Consider the following 19,812-nt stretch of genomic DNA (forward strand, 5'->3'; position numbering starts at 1 on the left):
CGGGCCTGCCAGGGCTTGTGGCTCTCCCACTGCGTGGCCAGGCGTGGAGGGCCGGCCCGACCGGACAGACGGAAGCGCCCCGCGGCCCCGGGGCGGAGGGCAGGGGTCTCGCCAGTCTGCCCGCCGGGACCCGCGGGGCCGAGATCCTGAGAAGCCACCTGGCCGGGGGGCCGGCAGAGCGGTCGCGGCGGGGGCACCGGGCGCCGCCCCTCCCAGGCCCGAAGCCCCAGGCCCGCGCGGCGGGGACAGTCGGCCCGGGCCGGTAGGTGGGGCGGGGCTGGCGCGGGCGGGAGCCGCGGACACCCGGCCACCGCGCCACGGGCCACGGCGCAGCGGGAGCCGCGGGGCTGCGCCGCCAGGGTTACGCGGCGCAGAGTCCCCCAGCGTGGCCACCATCCCTGTCGTGTGTGGGGCCCCATGTCCCCGTGTGGCGTCCCGGTCGCCTGTGGGACCCCAGAGGCGCCCGGGCTCCCCGCTGTGTGGCGTCCCACCCTGGGAGAACCCCGGGTGCGTGGCGTGGCCCCCAGCCGTCCCAGCTGGTCTGCGGTCGACCGGGGGCCTGTGGGTTTCTGGGCCCCGGCGGCGGCGAGACGGGCGCCTTCCCAGACGCGCAGGAAGCGGCCTCGGCCGGAAGGGGGGCCCCGGGCGCCACCGCCGCCTCCGCCTCCGCCCGCGCCAGCGGCCCTCGGCGGGCAAGGCCGAGCGGGGCCGAGTGGAGTCGAGCACGGCCGAGCAGAGCCGAGTCACGGCCGAGCGGAGCCGAGTCGTGGCAGGGCGGGTCCGAGCGCAGCCGAGTCCCGGGCGAGCGGAGCCGAGCGCGGCCGAGCCCGGGCGGGGAGCGCGCGTTCCTGGAAGAGCCCGGCTGGGGAGCGGGTCACATTCTTGGCCGGCGCTCTGGCTGAGGCGGACGCACGGCAACAAACAGCGCGGGGGGCGGGGCCGGCGCGGGGCGGAGCGGGCGGCGCGGGGCGGGGCGGCGCGGCGGCGGCGTGAGCTCAGCGCCGGGCGCTCAGTCCGAGCCGGAGCGAGCCGCCGGGAGGATGTGCGCCGAGCGCCCCAAGCCCCGCGCCGCCGCCGCCGCGCTCTGAGGGCCGCGGGCGAGAGGCGCCTCCGCCGCCCCAGAAGCCGGGCGGGCGGGCCGCGGAGCCGGCGGGCGGGCGGGCCGGGGGCCGGCGGCGGGCGCGACGCGGCCGGTCAGCGCCGCCGGGACGAGCCGGGCGGGCGCCGCGCGGTGGGAGGAGCGGGGCGGCGGCGGCGCGCCGCGCGAGGACGGCCCGGCGGGCCCCGCGCCCGCGCCCCCGCTCCTCCCGGGCCCCTCGGCCTCGGCCGCCGCGGCGATTCGCGCCTCGCGGCGCCGCCACCTGCCCGCGCGCCCCCCGCGAGCCCCGGGCCCGCGAGCGTTGGCGTTGGCGTTGGCGGCGCGCGCCGGGGCATGCCCCGCGCCTAGAGCCCGGGGGGCGCGCGGGGGACGCGCGGGGGGCCCGGGCGGCGGCGGGCGCGGCGCGGGGCGCGTGGATGTGGCGCCGGGCCCGGGCGGCGGCGGGCTCCAGCGGCGGGACCCCTTCGCCCCGCCCGCCTTCCCCTTCGCGCCCCCGGGCGAGGCCGCGGCCGTGATCGGTCGTGAGCCGGCGGCGGGGGGCGGCCGGGGTCGGGGCCGCGGGCGCCGCCGGGGCGCGCGGGGCGGCGGCGGGGGCCGGGGGGGCCCGGGCGCGCGGGAGCGGGAGCGGCCCGGGGAGCCGGAGCGCACCATGGAGGCGGCGGCGGGCGGCCGCGGCGGCTTCCAGCCGCACCCGGGGCTGCAGAAGACGTTGGAGCAGTTCCACCTGAGCTCCATGAGCTCGTTGGGCGGCCCGGCAGCCTTCTCGGCGCGCTGGGCGCAGGAGGCCTACAAGAAGGAGAGCGCCAAGGAGGCGGGCGCGGCCGCGGTGCCCGCGCCGGTGCCCGCAGCCGCCGAGCCGCCGCCCGTGCTGCACCTGCCCGCCATCCAGCCGCCGCCGCCCGTGCTGCCCGGGCCCTTCTTCATGCCGTCCGACCGCTCCACCGAGCGCTGCGAGACCGTGCTGGAGGGCGAGACCATCTCGTGCTTCGTGGTGGGAGGCGAGAAGCGCCTGTGCCTGCCACAGATCCTCAACTCGGTGCTGCGCGACTTCTCGCTGCAGCAGATCAACTCGGTGTGCGACGAGCTCCACATCTACTGCTCGCGCTGCACGGCCGACCAGCTGGAGATCCTCAAAGTCATGGGCATCCTGCCCTTCTCGGCGCCCTCGTGCGGGCTCATCACCAAGACGGACGCCGAGCGCCTGTGTAACGCGCTGCTCTACGGCGGCGCCTACCCGCCGCCCTGCAAGAAGGAGCTGGCCGCAAGCCTGGCGCTGGGCCTGGAGCTCAGCGAGCGCAGCGTCCGCGTGTACCACGAGTGCTTCGGCAAGTGCAAGGGGCTGCTGGTGCCCGAGCTGTACAGCAGCCCGAGCGCCGCCTGCATTCAGTGCCTGGACTGCCGCCTCATGTACCCGCCGCACAAGTTCGTGGTGCACTCGCACAAGGCCCTGGAGAACCGGACCTGCCACTGGGGCTTCGACTCGGCCAACTGGCGGGCCTACATCCTGCTGAGCCAGGACTACACGGGCAAGGAGGAGCAGGCGCGCCTCGGCCGCTGCCTGGACGACGTGAAGGAGAAGTTCGACTATGGCAGCAAGTACAAGCGGCGGGTGCCCCGGGTGAGTGGCCCCAGGCCTGGGCGCGGGGTGGGGCGGGTGCGCTGGGCGAGGGGGCACCTCCTGGGCCATGGGCTCCGGGCTTCGAAGGCCGAGACCTGGGTTCTGCCTCACTCCTGTCTCAGGACTTCGGTTTGTTTAGGGGAAATTCAGAGCGTTCCCTTGGGCAGGGCCAGTGGGTTTGGTAGGAAGCCCTCCTGCCGGTTCCTCAGGACAAGCCTGGGCGGGACTGGTGGCGGTGGGGTGCGGGGCCGGGCTTGGTGTGTGGGAAAGGCCCACAGCCATTGCCCAGATAGGCCAGGAAGGCACAGGCCTCCTATGCTGCCGAGAAAGCGGCCTGTCCCGAGGTCAGGGAAGTTCGATCCAGGCGGGCCCGGGCTGGATGCCTCAGGCCCAGGTCTTCCTCGGGGTTGGGGCGAAGGTGGCTGCCCTCACCCCGCAGCTTCCCAGCTTTGAGCCCCAGGAGACAGAGCTTGGGCCAGGCGAGGCCTGCTTTTGTTACTGGCTCTGCTCCCTGTTTGGTGCCCTGAAGTTTTGGGACACAGACACAAAATGAAGCCAGGTGTCCGGCGGCAGTGGCAGGAGGCCGAGCCTTGGCAGCCCCAGCGCTGTGCGGGTCTGTCTCCCTGGGCCTGCCAGGGAGCAGCTCCCAGAGTCCCCCGTGCAGGGTGAGGGCCGCTTGGCACCCAGCTGAGGGCCTGGTCAGCAGGCCCCTGGGCCCGAGTGCTGGAGTTCCTGGCGGCTTGCGATTTGTTTTGGACTCACCCGTTTCCTTCTCTCCCTCTGAAACGCGGAGGGACACGCAGGGGAGGGAGGCTGTCGCCCGGCTTTGTTGTTTGCCAGTTGGAGGATCTGGAGGATCCGGCGTGGGCAGCTCCCAGGCCACGAGGCGCCGACGTTACCCGGTGGGGTCCTCAGGAACTTTCCGTTGCATACCTCCCCAAGTATTTGTAACTTTTTTTTTTTAAATATCCAGGCTTATTAAATTGCACACACAGAATGCTGCATTGGCTCAGCTATTCTTGGGAGGCCTAATTAATTCAGCTATTGCATCAAACTTTTTTTTTGAAATCTGTGAATAGATGCTCCAGCCCGGTTTTCTCTGGGCGGCCCTCCAGCAGAGTGTCAGATCGCGGGGAGGAGGGGCTGTGGATGGAAGCGAGGGACTGTCGCCTCTGCTCGGAGGGGGCTGCGGAGAATGTGTGTGCGCGTGCATGCGTGTTCAGGGGCGCTCTGGCCCTGCCAGGCCAGGGCTTAGGTGCATCTGCCTGCAGACCTGTGGACTGGGGAAGGATGCTCCTGGCAGGGCTGCCGACAGACCCAGCAGGCTGGGGCCTTTCGTGTCACACGGGGAGTTGGCTGGGGTGGGCATGATGGCGCTCCCTGTGGGCTGGGAGCTGTTCTGTTTGGAGTGGCCCACCCTCGCCAGTGCCTGTGGCTGGAGGAAGCCACGTGTCGGGGGGATTGTGGTGGGCTCAGGCAGGCTGTGGAGTGGGTCACCTGTGGCCAAGGCCTGAGCTGCTGGGACACACTCATGTCACTGTCTTGAGCCGAAGGCAGAGACTCTTGGCTGAGCAGGGTGTGTCTGTTTTTGTCCGACTGTGGGTCATGTGTACTTGTGGTCTGTGTGTCTTCCTGGGCTTTGCTGGGGGGCCAGCGGACCCAGGTCACCCAGCTTCTCCCTCCCTGCGGCAGGCGTTGCGGTTGTAAGCGCTGGGGTCCTCAGGCCGCCATAGAGACGCGCCAGACAGGCTTCCCCTCTGGTCATCTTAGTGGATGGTTCCAAGCCACCTTTCCCTTTTAAAGTCTTCTCCAGCACTGCTCTGAAATCTCATTTTCCAATTAAAAAGCGATTCCCAAGCCATGATGAAGACTGCTCAGTCTGAGCGCCTGGCGTCTCCAGACCTGAGTGGTGGCCACAGCCAGGCCCTGGTGGTGGTGGCCTCCTCCTGGCTCCCTGCATGTTCCCCAACTCCTGCGGGCTTTCCTCATGCTCCTGGGGGTGGGGCACCTACCCTGTCCGTGTCGCCTGCTGCCCCATGTTCCTGACAAGGGATGGCGGCCAGGGACTCTGCCCTTGCTCGCTCAGTGCCTGCTCCATGGGCTCTGTGACTGTGGTTGGGAGATCTGGGCTGTAGGGTCCCCTGAAGTCTCCCCAGGACAGCCGTGTGCGTGTCTGCGTGCACATAGGGACGACACAGGAGAAGGGAGTGTGGTCTCAGGGTGGGTGTGGACCCGCGGTGCCGAGACCCTACTTGTCCTAGAAGGAGTGGCCTGGGAGGCCCCGCCCTCACCCTAGCTGGCTGCCCTTGGCTCCTCCCACTAACATCTTGACAGCTTATTCTTGGGATATGTTTTGATTTCTTCACTTCCTTTGTAGCTTATTTTAATACTTTTGATCTGCTGAGGATGAGGGCAGAAGGAACAAAGAATGTACTGGAACTCTTTGCAGGGGCTGCTCCTCCCAGCAGGCCTTCGGGCTCTGCGGAGCAGGAGGGAGCGGAATTGCCTTTCAGGTGTTTGGCCAGGCCAGGGCTGGGTCTCCTGCCCGAGCAAGTGGGCTGGGTCAGCGCCACTCTGCTACCCATGATGCAAGGTGGGAGAGGGTGGTGATGTTCTCGGGTCCCAAACAGTGGGAGGTGGGGCTGCACTTTTGCCTTGGAAACCCTGTGTGAGGGCAGCTGTGTCTGAGACCCTGGCCTGTCAGCAGCACAGTGACGGTGTGAGGGGCCGAGTCTTCCTCCAGTGTCCCCTCCTGTTGTGGGGGTGCAGAGGAGGCCTCTGCTCTCGTCCAGTGGCTGTCAGGTCTCGCCAGCTTCTCGCTGCTGTATCTTGGAAGACCGTGTGGGCTGTGTGAGTGCTTGGCAAGTCCCCTCCTCAGGACCCTGGGGCTGCTGTCTTTGTCGGGTGTGTGTCGGGGGGAGGTTTCTTACCTCCCCACTTGGTCCCACGCTGGCTTTGTGACCTTGGACCAGTTGCTTACCCTCTGTCTCAGTGTATGACTGGGGATGACTGTTTGATCTTGGGCTTGTATGTTTCGAGTGGCACAGATCGGTCATTGTGCCGCTGAGAGCCCTTGGCTAAGAGACGGGGAGCCTCAGCCTTCCCTGCTCCCACCCCTTTCTCCTTTCCGGTCTGCTCTCCCCTTTCCTCTCAGGCTGTCTGATAGCTGTAGGCCTCCATTGGACTTCTTCCTTTTGTCTGTATAGATGGCTGTTAGGGAGACAGAATGTGGCAGTTTGAGGCTGCTGCTTGACCCGCTGCCTGGGACACGGCCCCTTGTCCCACAGAACGTCGCGCTCGGGCCATGCGCTTTCCTTGCGGGCTGATGACAGGGTGGTGCGGTGCCTCCCTTAGGCCACAGCAGGATCCTGCTCCAAGGGGCAGTGGGCCCCCCGGTGTGAGAGGCGGCTCTTCATTGTCACGTGCGCGCTGCACGTTCTGGTGACTGGAGAATTAGGGTCCTGTGGGAGTGTTGTCGTTCTGTCCTGCAGATGCCCAAGTTCCCAGGGGTCTCTCAGGCTGGCTTGCCTTTGTTCTGTGTGGACTGGTGTGGGTCTTAGTGGGCTGTAGGTTGAGGGTCGCTTGGTTGGGAAGCTCTGTGCACCGCAGTAGAGGATCCGCGACATGGGTTTTCTGGTCCCTCATGCCAGGCCTTTTGACCCATGTCACCACCTGGGTGCCCCAGTCCTAGGCAGGTACCTGGCCGGGTGGTCAGGCTCAGAAGCGTGGAGTCTTGAGGCCTGTTCTGGGGAGTAACCTCTCGTAGCTGTACAGGCCTGGAAGGGGTGCCGCGCTCGGAGACCCTCTGGGAGGGAGTTGTGTTTTGCTCTTTTAAGGTGAGCTGCTCGCAGGCAGGGACGGCATCAGGAGGGTGAGCCACTCGCAGGCAGGGATGGCATCAGGAGGGTGAGCCGCTCGCAGGCAGGGACGGCATCAGGAGGGTGAGCCGCTCACAGGCAGGGACGGCATCAGGAGGCTGAGCCGCTCGCAGGCAGGGACGGCATCAGGAGGGTGAGCCGCTCGCAGGCAGGGACGGCATCAGGAGGGTGAGCCGCTCGCAGGCAGGGATGGCATCAGGAGGGTGAGCCGCTCGCAGGCAGGGACGGCATCAGGAGGCTGAGCCGCTCGCAGGCAGGGACGGCATCAGGAGGGTGAGCCACTCGCAGGCAGGGACGGCATCAGGAGGCTGAGCCGCTCGCAGGCAGGGACGGCATCAGGAGGGTGAGCCGCTCGCAGGCAGGGACGGCATCAGGAGGGTGAGCCGCTCGCAGGCAGGGATGGCATCAGGAGGGTGAGCCGCTCGCAGGCAGGGACGGCATCAGGAGTTTGTTTTTGGGATGCCGCTCACTCAGTGCAGCGGCCGTGTGGTCTCCCAAACACCCTTAGGTCCCGGGGGGCGCTTCGGGGTCCATCTGTCCCTCTGTCTGCTGGCTTCCTTGGGAAGAATGTGTTTGTTGCGAGTATTTTTCTCCAGCTTTTTGTGGGATTCCATGTGGTCTTGGGCCAGGCCTTGGGGTCAGGTTCCTGGGCAGGCCCTGGTCCCTGTGCAGAAGGCCAGGGTCTGCAGGTTTGGGCTGGTCTGCCCCCCAGGTGAGGGTTCTGGAAAGAAGGCCGGCCGCTGGGTCTTCTCAAGTGGGGGTAATAGCTCGACAGTGGTTGCTGACTGCAGCCCACCCTGGGCGGCTGTGCGTGGACCGGGGAGGGCACGGGTGGCTGTCCCGGTGGCTCCTGTAGGGAGCAGAGCCTGGTGGTCATTTCCCGACATGCTCTGTTGTCCATCTGTTTGGGACCCCTCTGGGATCTGGGCTGGGTCCCTTGCCTTCTGGGGCAGCAGGGTCATGGTGTGAGGCGGGGAGCCCTCTGTCAGCATCTTGTTTCTCAGCCATCTCTGGCTGATTTGTGCAATGTCTGTCTGTCTGAGTCTCCGGGTGAGGGCAGACAGGATGTGGAGTGAGGAAGTCTGGGGTAAGTGTGAGCCGAACCCCGCCCCGGAGTCTCGCGGGGTTGTGGGGCTGCAGCTCCAGCTCCGGTTAGGTCTTCGCTGCCGGCAGGGCCTCCAGAGAGGAGGCGGCGGTTCCGGGGCCTGGGCCCTGACCGTCTGGCAGGAGGTGTCCATGCCGGGGCCGGGCTCTGTGGCAATAGTGTGTCTCTTTCTAAGGATTGCGAAAGTTGAGGGAGAATTTCTCCACTGGAAGAATTATGCAAGTTTCAACTGAAATATTTTTAAAAAGTTTCTTTGTTTTGAGTCAAAATACAGAGGCTGAATTATTTCCCTAATATCTGGGAGAGCTGGAAAAGAGGCCCCTCTCTCATTCTCGAGGGCTCTTCCCCTCCTGACCAACGGTCACCAGGCCAGGGGTTCATGGAGTGGGGGGTGGCCCGAGGACCAGCTCTTTATACCTGGCCTCCTAGTGCCAGAGCAGGCGGTAGGGTGGCTCCTTCCTGCCCTGCCCTGGCTGTCACCCTTGTGGTCTGGAGTGGGGTGTTTTTTTTATTTTTGAGACAGTCTCTCTTGCCCAGGCTGGAGTGCAGTGGTACGATCTCAGCCCACTGCAGTCTCTGTCTCCTGGGTTCAAAGAATTCTCCTGCCTCAGCCTCCCGCGTAGTTGGGATTGCAGATGTGTGCCACCATGCCCAGCTGATTTTTTTGTATTTTTAGTAGAGATGGGGTTTTACCATGTTGGTCAAGCTGGTCTGGAACTCCTGACCTCAAGTGATCTGCCTGCCTCTGCCTCCCAAAGTGCTAGGATTACAGGCATGAGCCACTGTGCCTGGCCCTGGAGTGGGTCCTGCCCTGGAAGGCATCCTAGGGGCTGGTGGGAAGGAGGAGTCACCTCTGGCCGTCCCACCTGCCCTCTTGAGACCTGGTTGCCCTCTGCAGACCAGGTGCTATGCTGGGTGACCCTTAGGAAGCTCTGGCTCCCCTCGGGGCCTGGGGGGCATGAGAAGTGATTGCTCGTAGGTGCTGCTGCTTTGCGAATATGAGAGAGTTCCAGAAGGGCCCCGCTTCCTGGAGCCTGCGTGTTGCTTTCTCTGTGCGGTACTTGATATTTTTCCAGGCCACCTTGCTGGGGTGGCCTAGCTGCGGGGCCCAGGGAGCCTTCAGCTCTGGGACATGCCTCCACATGAGCCTGCTTGTGTATGACAATGAAGGACCAGGACTCTTGTGAATTTTAAATGAGATTGTAGGCACAATAGTGAAATCCAGACTAGGACCAGATGGACTGAGCACCTGTGCTGGCCGTGGCCTGGAGGTGGCGTGGTGGCGCCTGGCGCCTGTGGCTCTCAGCCTGTGTCTAGTAGGCCTTTGCTTGAAGTGTTTGTTCCTTTGGGTAATGCTCCTGTCTTTTGTTTGGGGGGAAATGGATAAAGGGGGCTTTGAGAGGCATCTTGGCAGGAGCCTGGGAAACGGCCGAGATTCTGTCTGGTGCGTGTTGATGTCGTCTCTGATTTTCTTTTTTGACTCATAAATATGGAAGGAGCGCTCTGCTGGTGCTGCAGCTGCGGGGCTGAGTCGGCGGCACACCCAGCCTTGGTCGGGCCTGCTCGGGCTGCCTCTGCTGGGGGCCTTGTCTCACCGGCCGTGGGGGTCGTCGTGTGTGTGGTTGTTTTGTCAGCCTCAGGGGCTGAGGGGGGGGCCTGGTCATGTCTGGGTCCCCAATTTGGGGACCAGATTCAGTAACTCACTGAATGCCTCAGTGGAGCTCTGCAGGCCCTGGGAGTCAGGGGTTATTGGCAGCTCCATTCTCTGGTTAGAAGGGGAATGCTGTTTCTTCTCTCACTGTTCCACTTTTTTTTTTTTTTTTTTTGAGATGTAGTCTTGCTCTGTCGCCAGGCTAGAGTGCAGTGGCGTGATCTCAGCTCACTGCAACCTCTGCCTCCCCGGTTCCAGTGATTCCCCCGCCTCAGCCTCCCGAGTAGCTGGGACTACAGGCGTGCGCCACCACACCTGGTTAATTTTTTATATTTTAGTAGAGACAGGGTTTTACCATGTTGGCCAGGATGGTCTCAATCTCCTGACCTTGTGATCCGCCCACCTAGGCCTCCCAGACTACTGAGAAGATTACAGGCGAGCCACGGCGCCTGGCCATTGTTTCACCGTTTGAAGAAATTGGTTCACTGTCTTCTGACGTGGGAGCACTTGTACCCTGGGTCCATGTTGAGGGCTTGGGAGGTGCTGGAATGCTACCCTAGGCTGGTGAGGCTGCACGCTGATGCTCCTCCCAGCTCTCGGCCCTGCCTGGACCACCGGGCTTCCGCTGGGGCCTCGGCGGCTGCCTGAGAAGGAAGCAGCTCCTGTTCTAGGCTTCCTGCAGCTCCCACGGTGCTGCTTGTGTCAGAGAAACGCAGCTCAGGCTGGCAGCCTCAGGTGGGCATGGGTGGCAGGGGATGGTGCCACCTAAACCAGAGGCTCTGTCTCTGTCCTAAGGGTTCCACCCCAGGACCCAGGGCACTGACTGGGCTGTTGTGTGGCCCTTCACACGATCCCCACCTCGTGTGGCTGCCCATAGTCCAGGCAGCTCCAGGGCAGGCATCCCTGGCTCCCTCCCTCACTGGCTAGCCCCGAGAGGTCTGTCTGAGAGCAGTCAGGCCTCACTGCTTGCCTTCTTGGGGAGCAGGTTGTCCCCGTGCCTCTCTTCAGGCTCCCTTGGTCTGGGAGCCTCCGCATGGCCGTGGCTGGCAGCTCCAGCTGCCCGTGGCCCTCTTTTGTTATGGTTCCCCAGACGACTGGGCCAAGCTGGGCCTCTTTGTCCTAGACATGCTGTTCCTGTGCTGCCCTGGAGGGTTGGTGGCCCTGCGTGGACCTGCACGGTACCCAGGACGGGCCTGCCATGGTGCCGGTGGGGTGGGCACAGGGTGCTCTGCCTCCCTGGCCCCGACAGGCTCTGACCCCTGAGGATGGGGGCTGGGCACTCACAGCCTGGAAATACCCCTCTGCAGAGGTAGCAGGAGCCTGGGACCCTAGAGCAAGCGACTCCTGCCTGTCTGGTGAGGGTGAGTGTGAGGGCTGGACTCTGACCCCTGGTCCGGGTGGGAGGGGCTGTGCACAGGACTGGGCAGCTCAGCTGTCCTCTGCGGAGCTCTGGACACTGCGTGTGTGCTGCTGAAGGTGTGCGCGTCCACCGAGGTCTGTGTCCTGTGGGCTAGCAGTCGCTGAGTGCCTGTCAACGGGCCAGCCCACGCCGGGCCTCCGTGCTGGTGAGGCTGCAGAAGGCCTGCTGTCTCCTCCCCTTTCTGCTGTCCTTGTGCTAACGCCCCTGAGGCTGGGCCTTGGAGAGGGAGGCGTTCCGTGTGTCTGCACTGAAGCCTGCCCAGGCTGCTTTCTGCGTTAGGGACGCCCAGGATCTCCACAGCTGGTGAGACGTCTGTGAGAGCTCCGCTGCTTCCTCCCTGGACCCCCGTGTGGACCTGGAGGGAGGTGGGGCTCTGCCCCGTGCGGCCCCCGGCCACCCGCCTGGTGCTCTGGGTGTGCCGCTGGCAGCGCCTTCGCGCTGCCTCACCTGCTGCCGCCCCACTTCCTGGCTACAACCCTGTTGCCCAAACCATTAAAAAAATTATACTCCCAAGTTGAATGATATGCAAATGTAGTCAATTAAGCGAGGGGATTTTAATTAGCAGTTTAAGTTCATGTGTGAAGTGCCTTGCCTTAATTACTTGACAGTTTTGTTGTAAATTTGCTCAGTTTTTTTTTGCAGAACTATCAAAACTGTGATTTTTGTAACATTCTTGGATGCCGTGAGTGTCGCCCAGCTTGCCTGACCCTAGTGGGTTTCGTCTTAATTTATGAAGCTCTTTAAACTGTGAAAACAAGGTCAACTCCCTGGGTTGCCTCTGTGTGGCTCGTCCAGTCAAGCTGCGCTCAGCGTCTTCCTTGTCATTGGCTGGGGGCCTGCGTTGGGTGGTGGTCTTGGGCTCCCGTTGGGGAAACGGGGCGAACCTTCTTCCCCATGTGGGTCCAGCAGCCAAGGGCGGCAGCCGTGTCCGGGGACACACCCCGTACCTGCGTGGAGTCAGGAAGGGTTTCCACCTGCTTGGGCTCACGTGCTGGGGATCACAGAACCCTGGTGATGGGGGCCTGTCCTGGTGGTGGCTTGCTGGTGGTGCTGGGGCTGGCACAGGCCTTGGGCTTGCAGTAGGAGAACTGGAACTCACCTTGAAGTCTTTCCTGCCAGTGAGAGGCTTCCCAGAGCAGCTACCTCAGCTCCTGGACTGGATGAGGCCTGCGTCCAGGCTTGCTCACCCTCCGGGGCATCCCGGTGTGCCTGGGCGGGGGGTGAGGCTGGTCCTTTCCGCTGGGTTTGGGTTTGCTTCCGTTCCCCACTGTTGCTACGGCTGCATCCTGTGGGGGTCCATGTGGCTTCGGTGCCCCCACCCCATTCAGTTCCCGGCCTGAGCTGTATGCCTCTAGTGTAGATGGGATTTTCCCATTAAACGTCGTTATTTGTGTTGTGACTTCTTTGGTGTTTGATGGACTCTAGATAAAGGAGGATCTGTTTTATCTCAGGAGCGTCTGTGGGGTCTCTCTTCCTGGTTTGCTCAGTGAGGTGTGGCCCCAGGGTCTGAGGGCAGCGGCCAGAACCCCGCAGGGCAGCCCCCGCCACAGGGGCTGCTGTCCTCCAGGCTCTGCTCCACTTTCTAGGACCTTGGCCAAGGAGGCCTCTGGGAGGGTAAAATGGCCACAGGCCTGGGAAAGCGGCACCGGTGGGGGTGGGAAGCCATAGGCAGAGAAGCCAGGGAGGAGGGAGGCCTGGGCCTGGAGGAACAAGGGAGGGGCAGGAGCCTTGGAGCAGCCTGGAGAAATGTGGGCCAGGCTGGTCTGGCCACGGGCAGGACTGTGTCTGGGACTCTGGATTGCCAGGAGTGTGCTGGCAGCAAGCTGTATGCTGTCCATAGTGTTGCCTGGCCCCAGGAGGATGTCTGGGCGGTGGCTTGGGGGGACAAGGCTGTGGGGCTGGGACCGCCGAGCACGGGTTTCTGGTGCCACTAAGGTGCCCAGAAGAAGAAATCAAGTGGATTTGAAGAAGCAGAGTTGTCTTTAGCCCAAAGTAACTGTGTAGCAGTTGCAAGAAAACCTGGGGTTCTTAGAAGTGATGTGCTGTCCTTGTTAGGAGGACACGGACAGTTGTAGATCCAGGGGAGCCGTGGCACGGACACAGACCCCACGCCGCCCCTGGAGGCAGACTTCGCCCTTGGTGGGAGGGGGAGAAGCGCAGCGTCCTGTGGTCCGGGAGTCAGGTGAGAGGTGCGGGAAACCACAGCTCTCAGGAAAATCTGTGCTGCCCTGTGTGGGGCCATCCCAGCCCTTCTAGGGAAGCGGCCCCTTCCCTCGCCCCCAAGCCTCCTTGTCTGTGCCCAGACCCTGAGACGTCCTGGGCACTCTGGGTGAGCTTTGGTGGGCAGTGCAGGGCTCACACCGGAGCTGCAGGCGAGGGCTTTACAGGAGCTCTGTGGTCACCCCGCATCCCTGGCCCTTGCTGTTTTCTGCCTCAACGTTGGCATGTGGGGGAGGAAGCCCAGGACACTGTGGGCCTGGAAGGCGGGTCCCTGCGGGGTCCCTCCCTTCACCCCAGGGCACAGAGGGCCCAGGGTCCCCTCACACTTGCCTGCGGGACTAGCAGGGGACGCTTCTCTTTTTGCTGTCGTTACGAACTTGTGGCTTAAATACGTCTGTGGACTTAAAAGTGCCATCCTGTGTGGAAAATTTCCAGCTTTCACTGACGTGGAGAGATTAGCTCAGCGCACCCCATGTGTCCCGGTCACCAGTTATCCACATCTCACTCATTTTGTTTCATCCAACTTCCTGCTCCTGTTTTGAGGGGGAAGGACTGTAATTTTTTAAAGCAAATCCCAGGCATCATCTTATTTCATATTGAGTGTTTCACTGTCTACATTTAAGGAATATGGAATTGTCAACAACGATAACCATGACCCATTAACTTGCCTAACGAAGTGAAGGGGAATTTCTGGACCCCAGCCCATGTTCCGGTCCCTCCTGTCTCAGAAGGGCTCTTCTGCTGCTGTTTGGGACCCAGGGACAGCAGCGCGTGCAATGGGAGGGTCTTCCTGCGTGCCTCTATGTGTGCGCGTGTGCCTGTGTGAGTGTGAATGGTGCTGTAAGGGGCTGTGCTGAGAGGCAGCGGGCCGGAAGAGAGCAGGGCGGGTGGGAGGGGGGCCAGCCTCCTCACCTGGAGGCCATCGGGGACCTACCTCACGTGATGTGTCCCTCGGCGCGGCTCCCAGCCGCTAATGGCGAGCCTCTGTAAATGTATGTGAACGTTTTTCGATGCATGTCTAATCAGGAGAATAATCAGAGCAGCAATTGGCATGTGCTCATCAGAGAACCTCAGAACAGTGAAGAAGAATGCAGAGGGTGACCCCTTTTCTCTGTTCTTGGGGGCTGGGGAGAAGTCCAGTGTCCTGTCTTCACATGTCGGGGGAGATGGGAATGCACCACGGCTCTTCCGCTGGAGACGTGGGAAGCCGGGGTGCAGCTGACCGTGGCCCCTTCTGGCCCTGCTGGGGAGTGCGTGTCCCTGCCCTCACTATAATCTCTGCCACATTGACGGAAAGATTTTTCTTTCTCTTATTTTTGGAGACAGAGTCTCGCCCTATCGTCTGTGCTGGAGTGCAGTGGTGTGACCCCAGCTCACTGCAGCTTCGACCTCTTGGGCTCAAGTGATTTTCCCGCCTCAGCTCCTGAGTAGCTGAGACTACAGGAGGGCATCGCCACGTCTGGCTGGGGTTTTGTTTTGTTTTGTTTTAAATTTTAGAGATGTGATCTTCGTATGTTGCCCAGACTGGTCTAGAACTCCTGGTCTCAAGTGATCCTCCCGCCTCAGCCTCCCCAAGTGCTGTGAGCCACCACTCCTGGCTTGAAAGTATTTTTCTTAATTGGATTTTTCTCTGTATGCACTATGGTCTGCCTTTTTCCCTGAATGAGGCATAACAAGTATTTGTGCGACTGTTTTCTGTAGGAATATCATTGTGATGTTCTCGTAGGAAAGAAGCGGAAAACATACCAGCACGGTATTGGCATAGCACAGAAGGGTATAAAAGGCAAATCCAGACTTGGGCGAGGGCAGAGTTGTTCTTGGTTTATCACAAGGGCACGGGAATGCGGTTCCCTGCCTGGCATGCTCCACTGAGTGCCTTTGTGATATCAGTGCCCTTGGGTGCCTGGTGCCTTTTTGGGCCAGCCCTGTGGTATTTTGGATTATTAATTGGAATTGAGGGTTCTGGAACTTATTTAGTGTCTAGGGCACGTGCTGTGTTTTGTTATTGCAAGAGATGCTTCAGGGCACATGTTAACACACACATCTCACACAGGCTTTGTGACGCACGCGGGCTGCATGAGGTGATGCACACAAGCAGGACCGCCTGCTTCATCCCCACCCTGCCCTCTCGTCGTGCTCGGCCACTGTCCTTGTGCCCCGGCCGCCCTTTCCACAGCTGTGGGTGCAGGCTGGCTCTTGTGCTCTGTGGCAGAAGCCCGTCAGGGTGCACGTCTGTGCATCTGCTCTCCGAGTGCCCGTCTCCGGCTGGCTCACTGTCACTGTCACTGTCAGTGCAGCTTTGCTCCTCCTGTTCTCGTGCCTCGGGACAAGTGGGCGGAGTGCTGTTAGCCATATCATGGTGCGTGCAGGCATGTCTGGATCATGGGACTGGGGGAAATAGGTTGGTCAGAGGGCACATGGTCACACCAGGCTGTCTTCTGAAGCGTCCCAGCCCTCCCTGTCCATCGGTCTTGTCGGCTGTAAACGCGTTCTTGGCTACATGGGCTGCTAGGTATGTGGTGAGTTTCTTGTAGATATGGTGAGTCAGAGGGGAGGCACCCTGTCTGTGGGTACCCTGTTCATTTACTGATGCACGTGATACATCTCTCTAGATTGCTTTTGGATGTTAGCTCAGGTGGGATGAGTTTATTTGTGCTTAGATCTTTGTCCACATTTCTCATCATTTCCTCAGTAGACTGTGAGATTCTCCTAAAAAGGAGGACCATTTTACCAAAACGTTTCTTTGAATGGCGTGCAGTTTACATGTCCACAGAATTAAGAAGCTGCCTGTTTTCCCACCTCCTGACGAATTTAAGATTCTGTCATTTAGGCCGGGTGTGGTGACTCATACCTGGAACCTTCGCACTTTGGGAGGCCGAGGCAGGTGGATCACCTGAGGTCAGGATTTTGAGACCAGCCTGCCTAACATGGCGAAACCCTGTCTCTACTAAAAAAATACAAAAATTAGCTAGGCATGGTAGCATGTGTCTGGAGTCCCAGCCACTTGGGAGCCTGAGGTGGGAGAATTGCTTGAACCTGGTGGAGGTTGAAGTGAGCTGAGATCGTCCACTGCACTCCAGCCTGGGCAGCAGAGCAGGAAAAACTAAAAACAAACAAAAGATTGTCGTTTAGAGTGTCTTTGTTGGACCGGGCGCTGTGGCTCACGCCTATAATCCTAGCACTTTGGGAGGCTGAGGTGGATGCATCACCTGAGGTCAGGAGTTCAAGACCAGCCTGGCCATCATGGTGAAACCCCATCTTTAAAAATAAAAAAATAAAAAAATAGAGTGTCTTTGTTAATTTGAAAGGTGAAAAATCTCATTGTTGAATTTGTATTTCTTTGCGTTCTGGTAGGTTGGTCATTTTGTTATTTTTAGAATTTTCTTCTGTTACTTGTCTTGTGCATATTACATTTTTTATTGTGACAGAATAGACGTAATGTTTACCCTTAGACGTGCCATTCAGTAGCGTTGAACACGTAGGCTGACGGTGAAGGAATGGACAAAGATGTCCCACGCCATCGGTGACCAGCAGAAAGCAGCAGTGGTCATGTTTGTATCGCGTGAAACAGCCTTTTCTTCAGAAACTGGTACTAGAGACAGAAAAGTGGTCATAGAACAATAAAAGGGTAGAATCAACAGGAAGATCTAACAACAATGTGTACGCACCCAACATCAGAACAGCTAAAATAGAAAGCAGACTCCCCTCCCACCCTCCGTCCCACACAGCCCCTGTCTCATGAAACACTCACTCCCCATTCTGCCTCCCCAGCCCCCGACACCCACCCTTCCGCTTTCTGTTCTCTGAGTTTGGTGACTCCAGGGGCCCCCTGAGTGGAATCGCGCAGGATCGGACCTTTTCTGACGGCCTATTTCATTCCACACCGTGTCCTCGGGCTGCGTCATGTGGAGCCTGCGTCAGAATCTCGTTCCTTCCTTAAGACCGAATCACAGGCTTGTTGTCTGGGTGTATTTTGTTTGGACACTTGGGTGGCTTCCACGGCTTAGCCGTCATGATTGATGTGCCTGTGAGCACAGTGCATAGTGACTTCTGGAGACCCTGCCTTCGGTTCTTCTGGGTGTAGACCCAGAAGCGGAATTGCTGGATCATTGGTCGTTCCATTTTTATTGACTTATTTTTGAGACAGGGTCTCACTCTGTTGCCCAGGCTGGAGTGCAGTGCTGTGATCACGGCTCACTGCACCCTCTGCCTCATGGGCTCAAGCAATTCTTGTGCCTCAGCTTCCCGAATACCTGGGATTCTAGGTGTGCGCCACCACACCTGGCTAATTTTTACATTTTTATTTGGCCAGGCGGGTCTGGAACTCTTGACCTTAACACTACCCATCTGTCTCTGCCTCCCAGAGTGTTGGGATTACAGGCGTGAGCCACTGCACCTGGCCCTATTTTTCTTTCTTTCATTCCCCCTCTCTCCTCTTCCCCTTCCTCCCTCCCTCCCTTCCTGACGGGGTCTTACTCTGTTGCACAGGCCACAGTGCGGTGGCGCAATCTGGGCTCACGGCAGTCTCCACCTCCTGGGTTCAAGCGATTCACCTGCCTCAGCCTCCTGAGTGGCTGAGACTATAGGTGCGTGCCACCACGCCTGGCTAGTTTTTGTATTTTTAATAGAGATGGAGTTTCGTCATGTTAGCCAGGCCGGTCTCTTAACTCCTGGCCTCAAGCGATCATCCCACCTTGGCCTCCCAAAGTGCTGGGATTACAGGCATGAGCCACCATGCCCAACCCCTATTTTTCTTTTCTTTTCTTTTTTTTTTTTTTTTTTTTGAGACAGTGTTTCGCTGTTGTCACCGGGGCTGGAGTGCAATGGCTCGATCTCAGCTCACTGCAACCTTCGCCTCCCGGGTTCAAGCAATTCTCCAGCCTCAGCCTCCTGAGTAGCTGGGATTACAGATGCCCGCCACCACGCCCAGCTAATTTTTGTATTTTTAGTAGAGACAGGGTTTCGCTGTGTTGGCCAGGCTAGTCTTGAACTCTTGACCTCAGGTGATCCGCCCACCTCTGCCTCCCAAAGTGCTGGGATTCCATGCGTGAGCCACCGCGCCTGGCCCTTGTTTTTCTTTTAAAACCGACATGCTAATTTTCATATGAGCTGCAGCGCTTTCCACCCAGCAGCAGTGCTGAGTGACGGGCTCCTCATCCTCTCCAGCGCTTTCCACCCCAGCAGCAGTGATGAGTGGCAGGCTCCTCATCCCCTCCAGTGCTCGCTCTGTTTTTGACAGCAGCTGTCCTAATGGGTGTGAGATGGCATCTCGTGGTTTTAGTTCTCATTTACCTGATGATTAGCACGTTGAGCATTTTTCGTGGCTCAGTGGCCATCTCTATTCTCGAGAAATATCTGAGTCCCTCTCCCTCTAAGAGGAGACGCTCCATGAGCCTCAGTGCAGTGCCGTCTGCAAGTCTGACTCCATGCCCCTCCCTTGTGCAAGCTGGGCAGGGGGTCTGCCGGGACTGGTGGTGCTCATGGAAAGGGTTCCTGTGCCATGCGGAGATGACAGTGGCCTGCCGGGCCGAGGGCTGTGAGTGCCATTGCGGGAGGGAGTCTCAGAGTGAGTGTGCAGCAGTCAGGCCTGAGCGGGGCGCTGTTCCGTGAAGGAGTGTCTCCTGTGTGCCTGGCCTGTGGCAGCAAAGAGGGATGTTCCAGGGCCTCAGGGACCTTTACCTTGCTCACTGTGCCCAGGCTGCTGCTGCTTTCTGAAAGGCCTGTGCAAGAGCTGTGGGCATGGGTGTGCATGGGTGTGTGCAGCCGGAGAGGGAAGGGCCTGGGTCAGGGGCCAGCGTCAGCCTGGGGCCAGGGAAGGGCAGTGAGAGGATCTGGGGTGGGGGCGGGGGCTGTTTGCATTCTGCTTCTCCAGACTTCTTCTCGCTCTCAAGTTATGTCCTGTCAGATCCAGGAGAAAGTTCTTTCAGCAAAATGATGGCTTCACTGAAAATGATACTTCCCGCCACACAAGCCCACCACGTTCCTCCCTGTGGAATCCCGTCGCCTGCTGCGGGTGGTGTGGGGGACCCAGGACAAGGTGCTGTTTTCCTGCCAGCCTCTAGGAATGCCTCCCTCGGTTTGGAGTGCAGCCACCAGGCAGGAAGTCTACCCCCTTGCCCCGGCCACTTGGGGCTTTCGGGGCAATCTGCTGGCTTGGCCTTGACTTTTCCCTGAAAATAGAAGAGGAGCCCCAGGGCCTGCCCTCAGCATCAGGACTCGCTCCTCCTCTTTCCTGGGCCCCAGAGGTGCCTTAGGAAGCACCCAGCTGACCCGCGCCAGTCCGGTCTGCCTTCGGGGAAGGTGGCCTCGCTGCTGGCTGCCCACCTCGGCCTTCCTTTGCCCCCGGACGTGCCGTATCCCTGCAGCTGGGATGGCCCTTGGATGCAGCGTGCCTGCCTGGTTGACCAGGGCCTGTGGGCTGTGGCCAGTCTCAGCCCCATGCTGACTTGTTTGGCTCTGCTGGTGGTAATGGGGGCCTGGGTAAGGTCGTGTCTTCTCTTGTGCTCTGGCGCCTCTCTAGTGAGTTCATGGAAGGACCCTGGTGCTTTTGGGAACTTTCTGGAGCAGCCCCACGTGTCTTCCCCAGAGCTCTAGGGGCCTGGCCAGCTAGCTACCTTTGCAGGCCCTGAGACCACCAGGTTCTGGTAGTGGGGGGTCTTGGGCTCTGCGTTGGCCTGGATAGGCGGTGCCCACGCTGCCGTGTCCCCTCTCTGGGGCTGCCTGGACTCAACCTGGCTGGCAGCCATTTCTGTTACTGGGTTCCAAAGGCCCCATCTTGGAATCAGGAGCAGGCTGGGACTCGGGGTGGGTTTGGAGCTTGG

At 60.6% G+C, this 19,812-nt stretch overlaps 1 protein-coding gene across 1 annotated transcript in view; it reads left to right on the top strand.

The window, feature by feature from the left end:
* The first annotated feature begins 1,748 nt into the window (after window positions 1-1,748).
* The window catches only part of SKI (SKI proto-oncogene), a 72,003-nt gene continuing 53,939 nt past the window's right edge, over window positions 1,749-19,812 (top strand). Inside the window, exon 1 of the mRNA XM_012467850.3 lies at window positions 1,749-2,717. Within this exon, the coding sequence (XP_012323273.3) occupies window positions 1,749-2,717 (969 nt within the window). The remainder of the gene's footprint in view (window positions 2,718-19,812) is intronic.

Source organism: Aotus nancymaae, unplaced genomic scaffold (assembly GCF_030222135.1).
Source record: "Aotus nancymaae isolate 86718 unplaced genomic scaffold, 86718_ANA_hifiasm-v0.15.2.pri h1tg000250l, whole genome shotgun sequence".
NCBI classification, from domain to species: Eukaryota; Metazoa; Chordata; class Mammalia; order Primates; family Aotidae; genus Aotus; species Aotus nancymaae.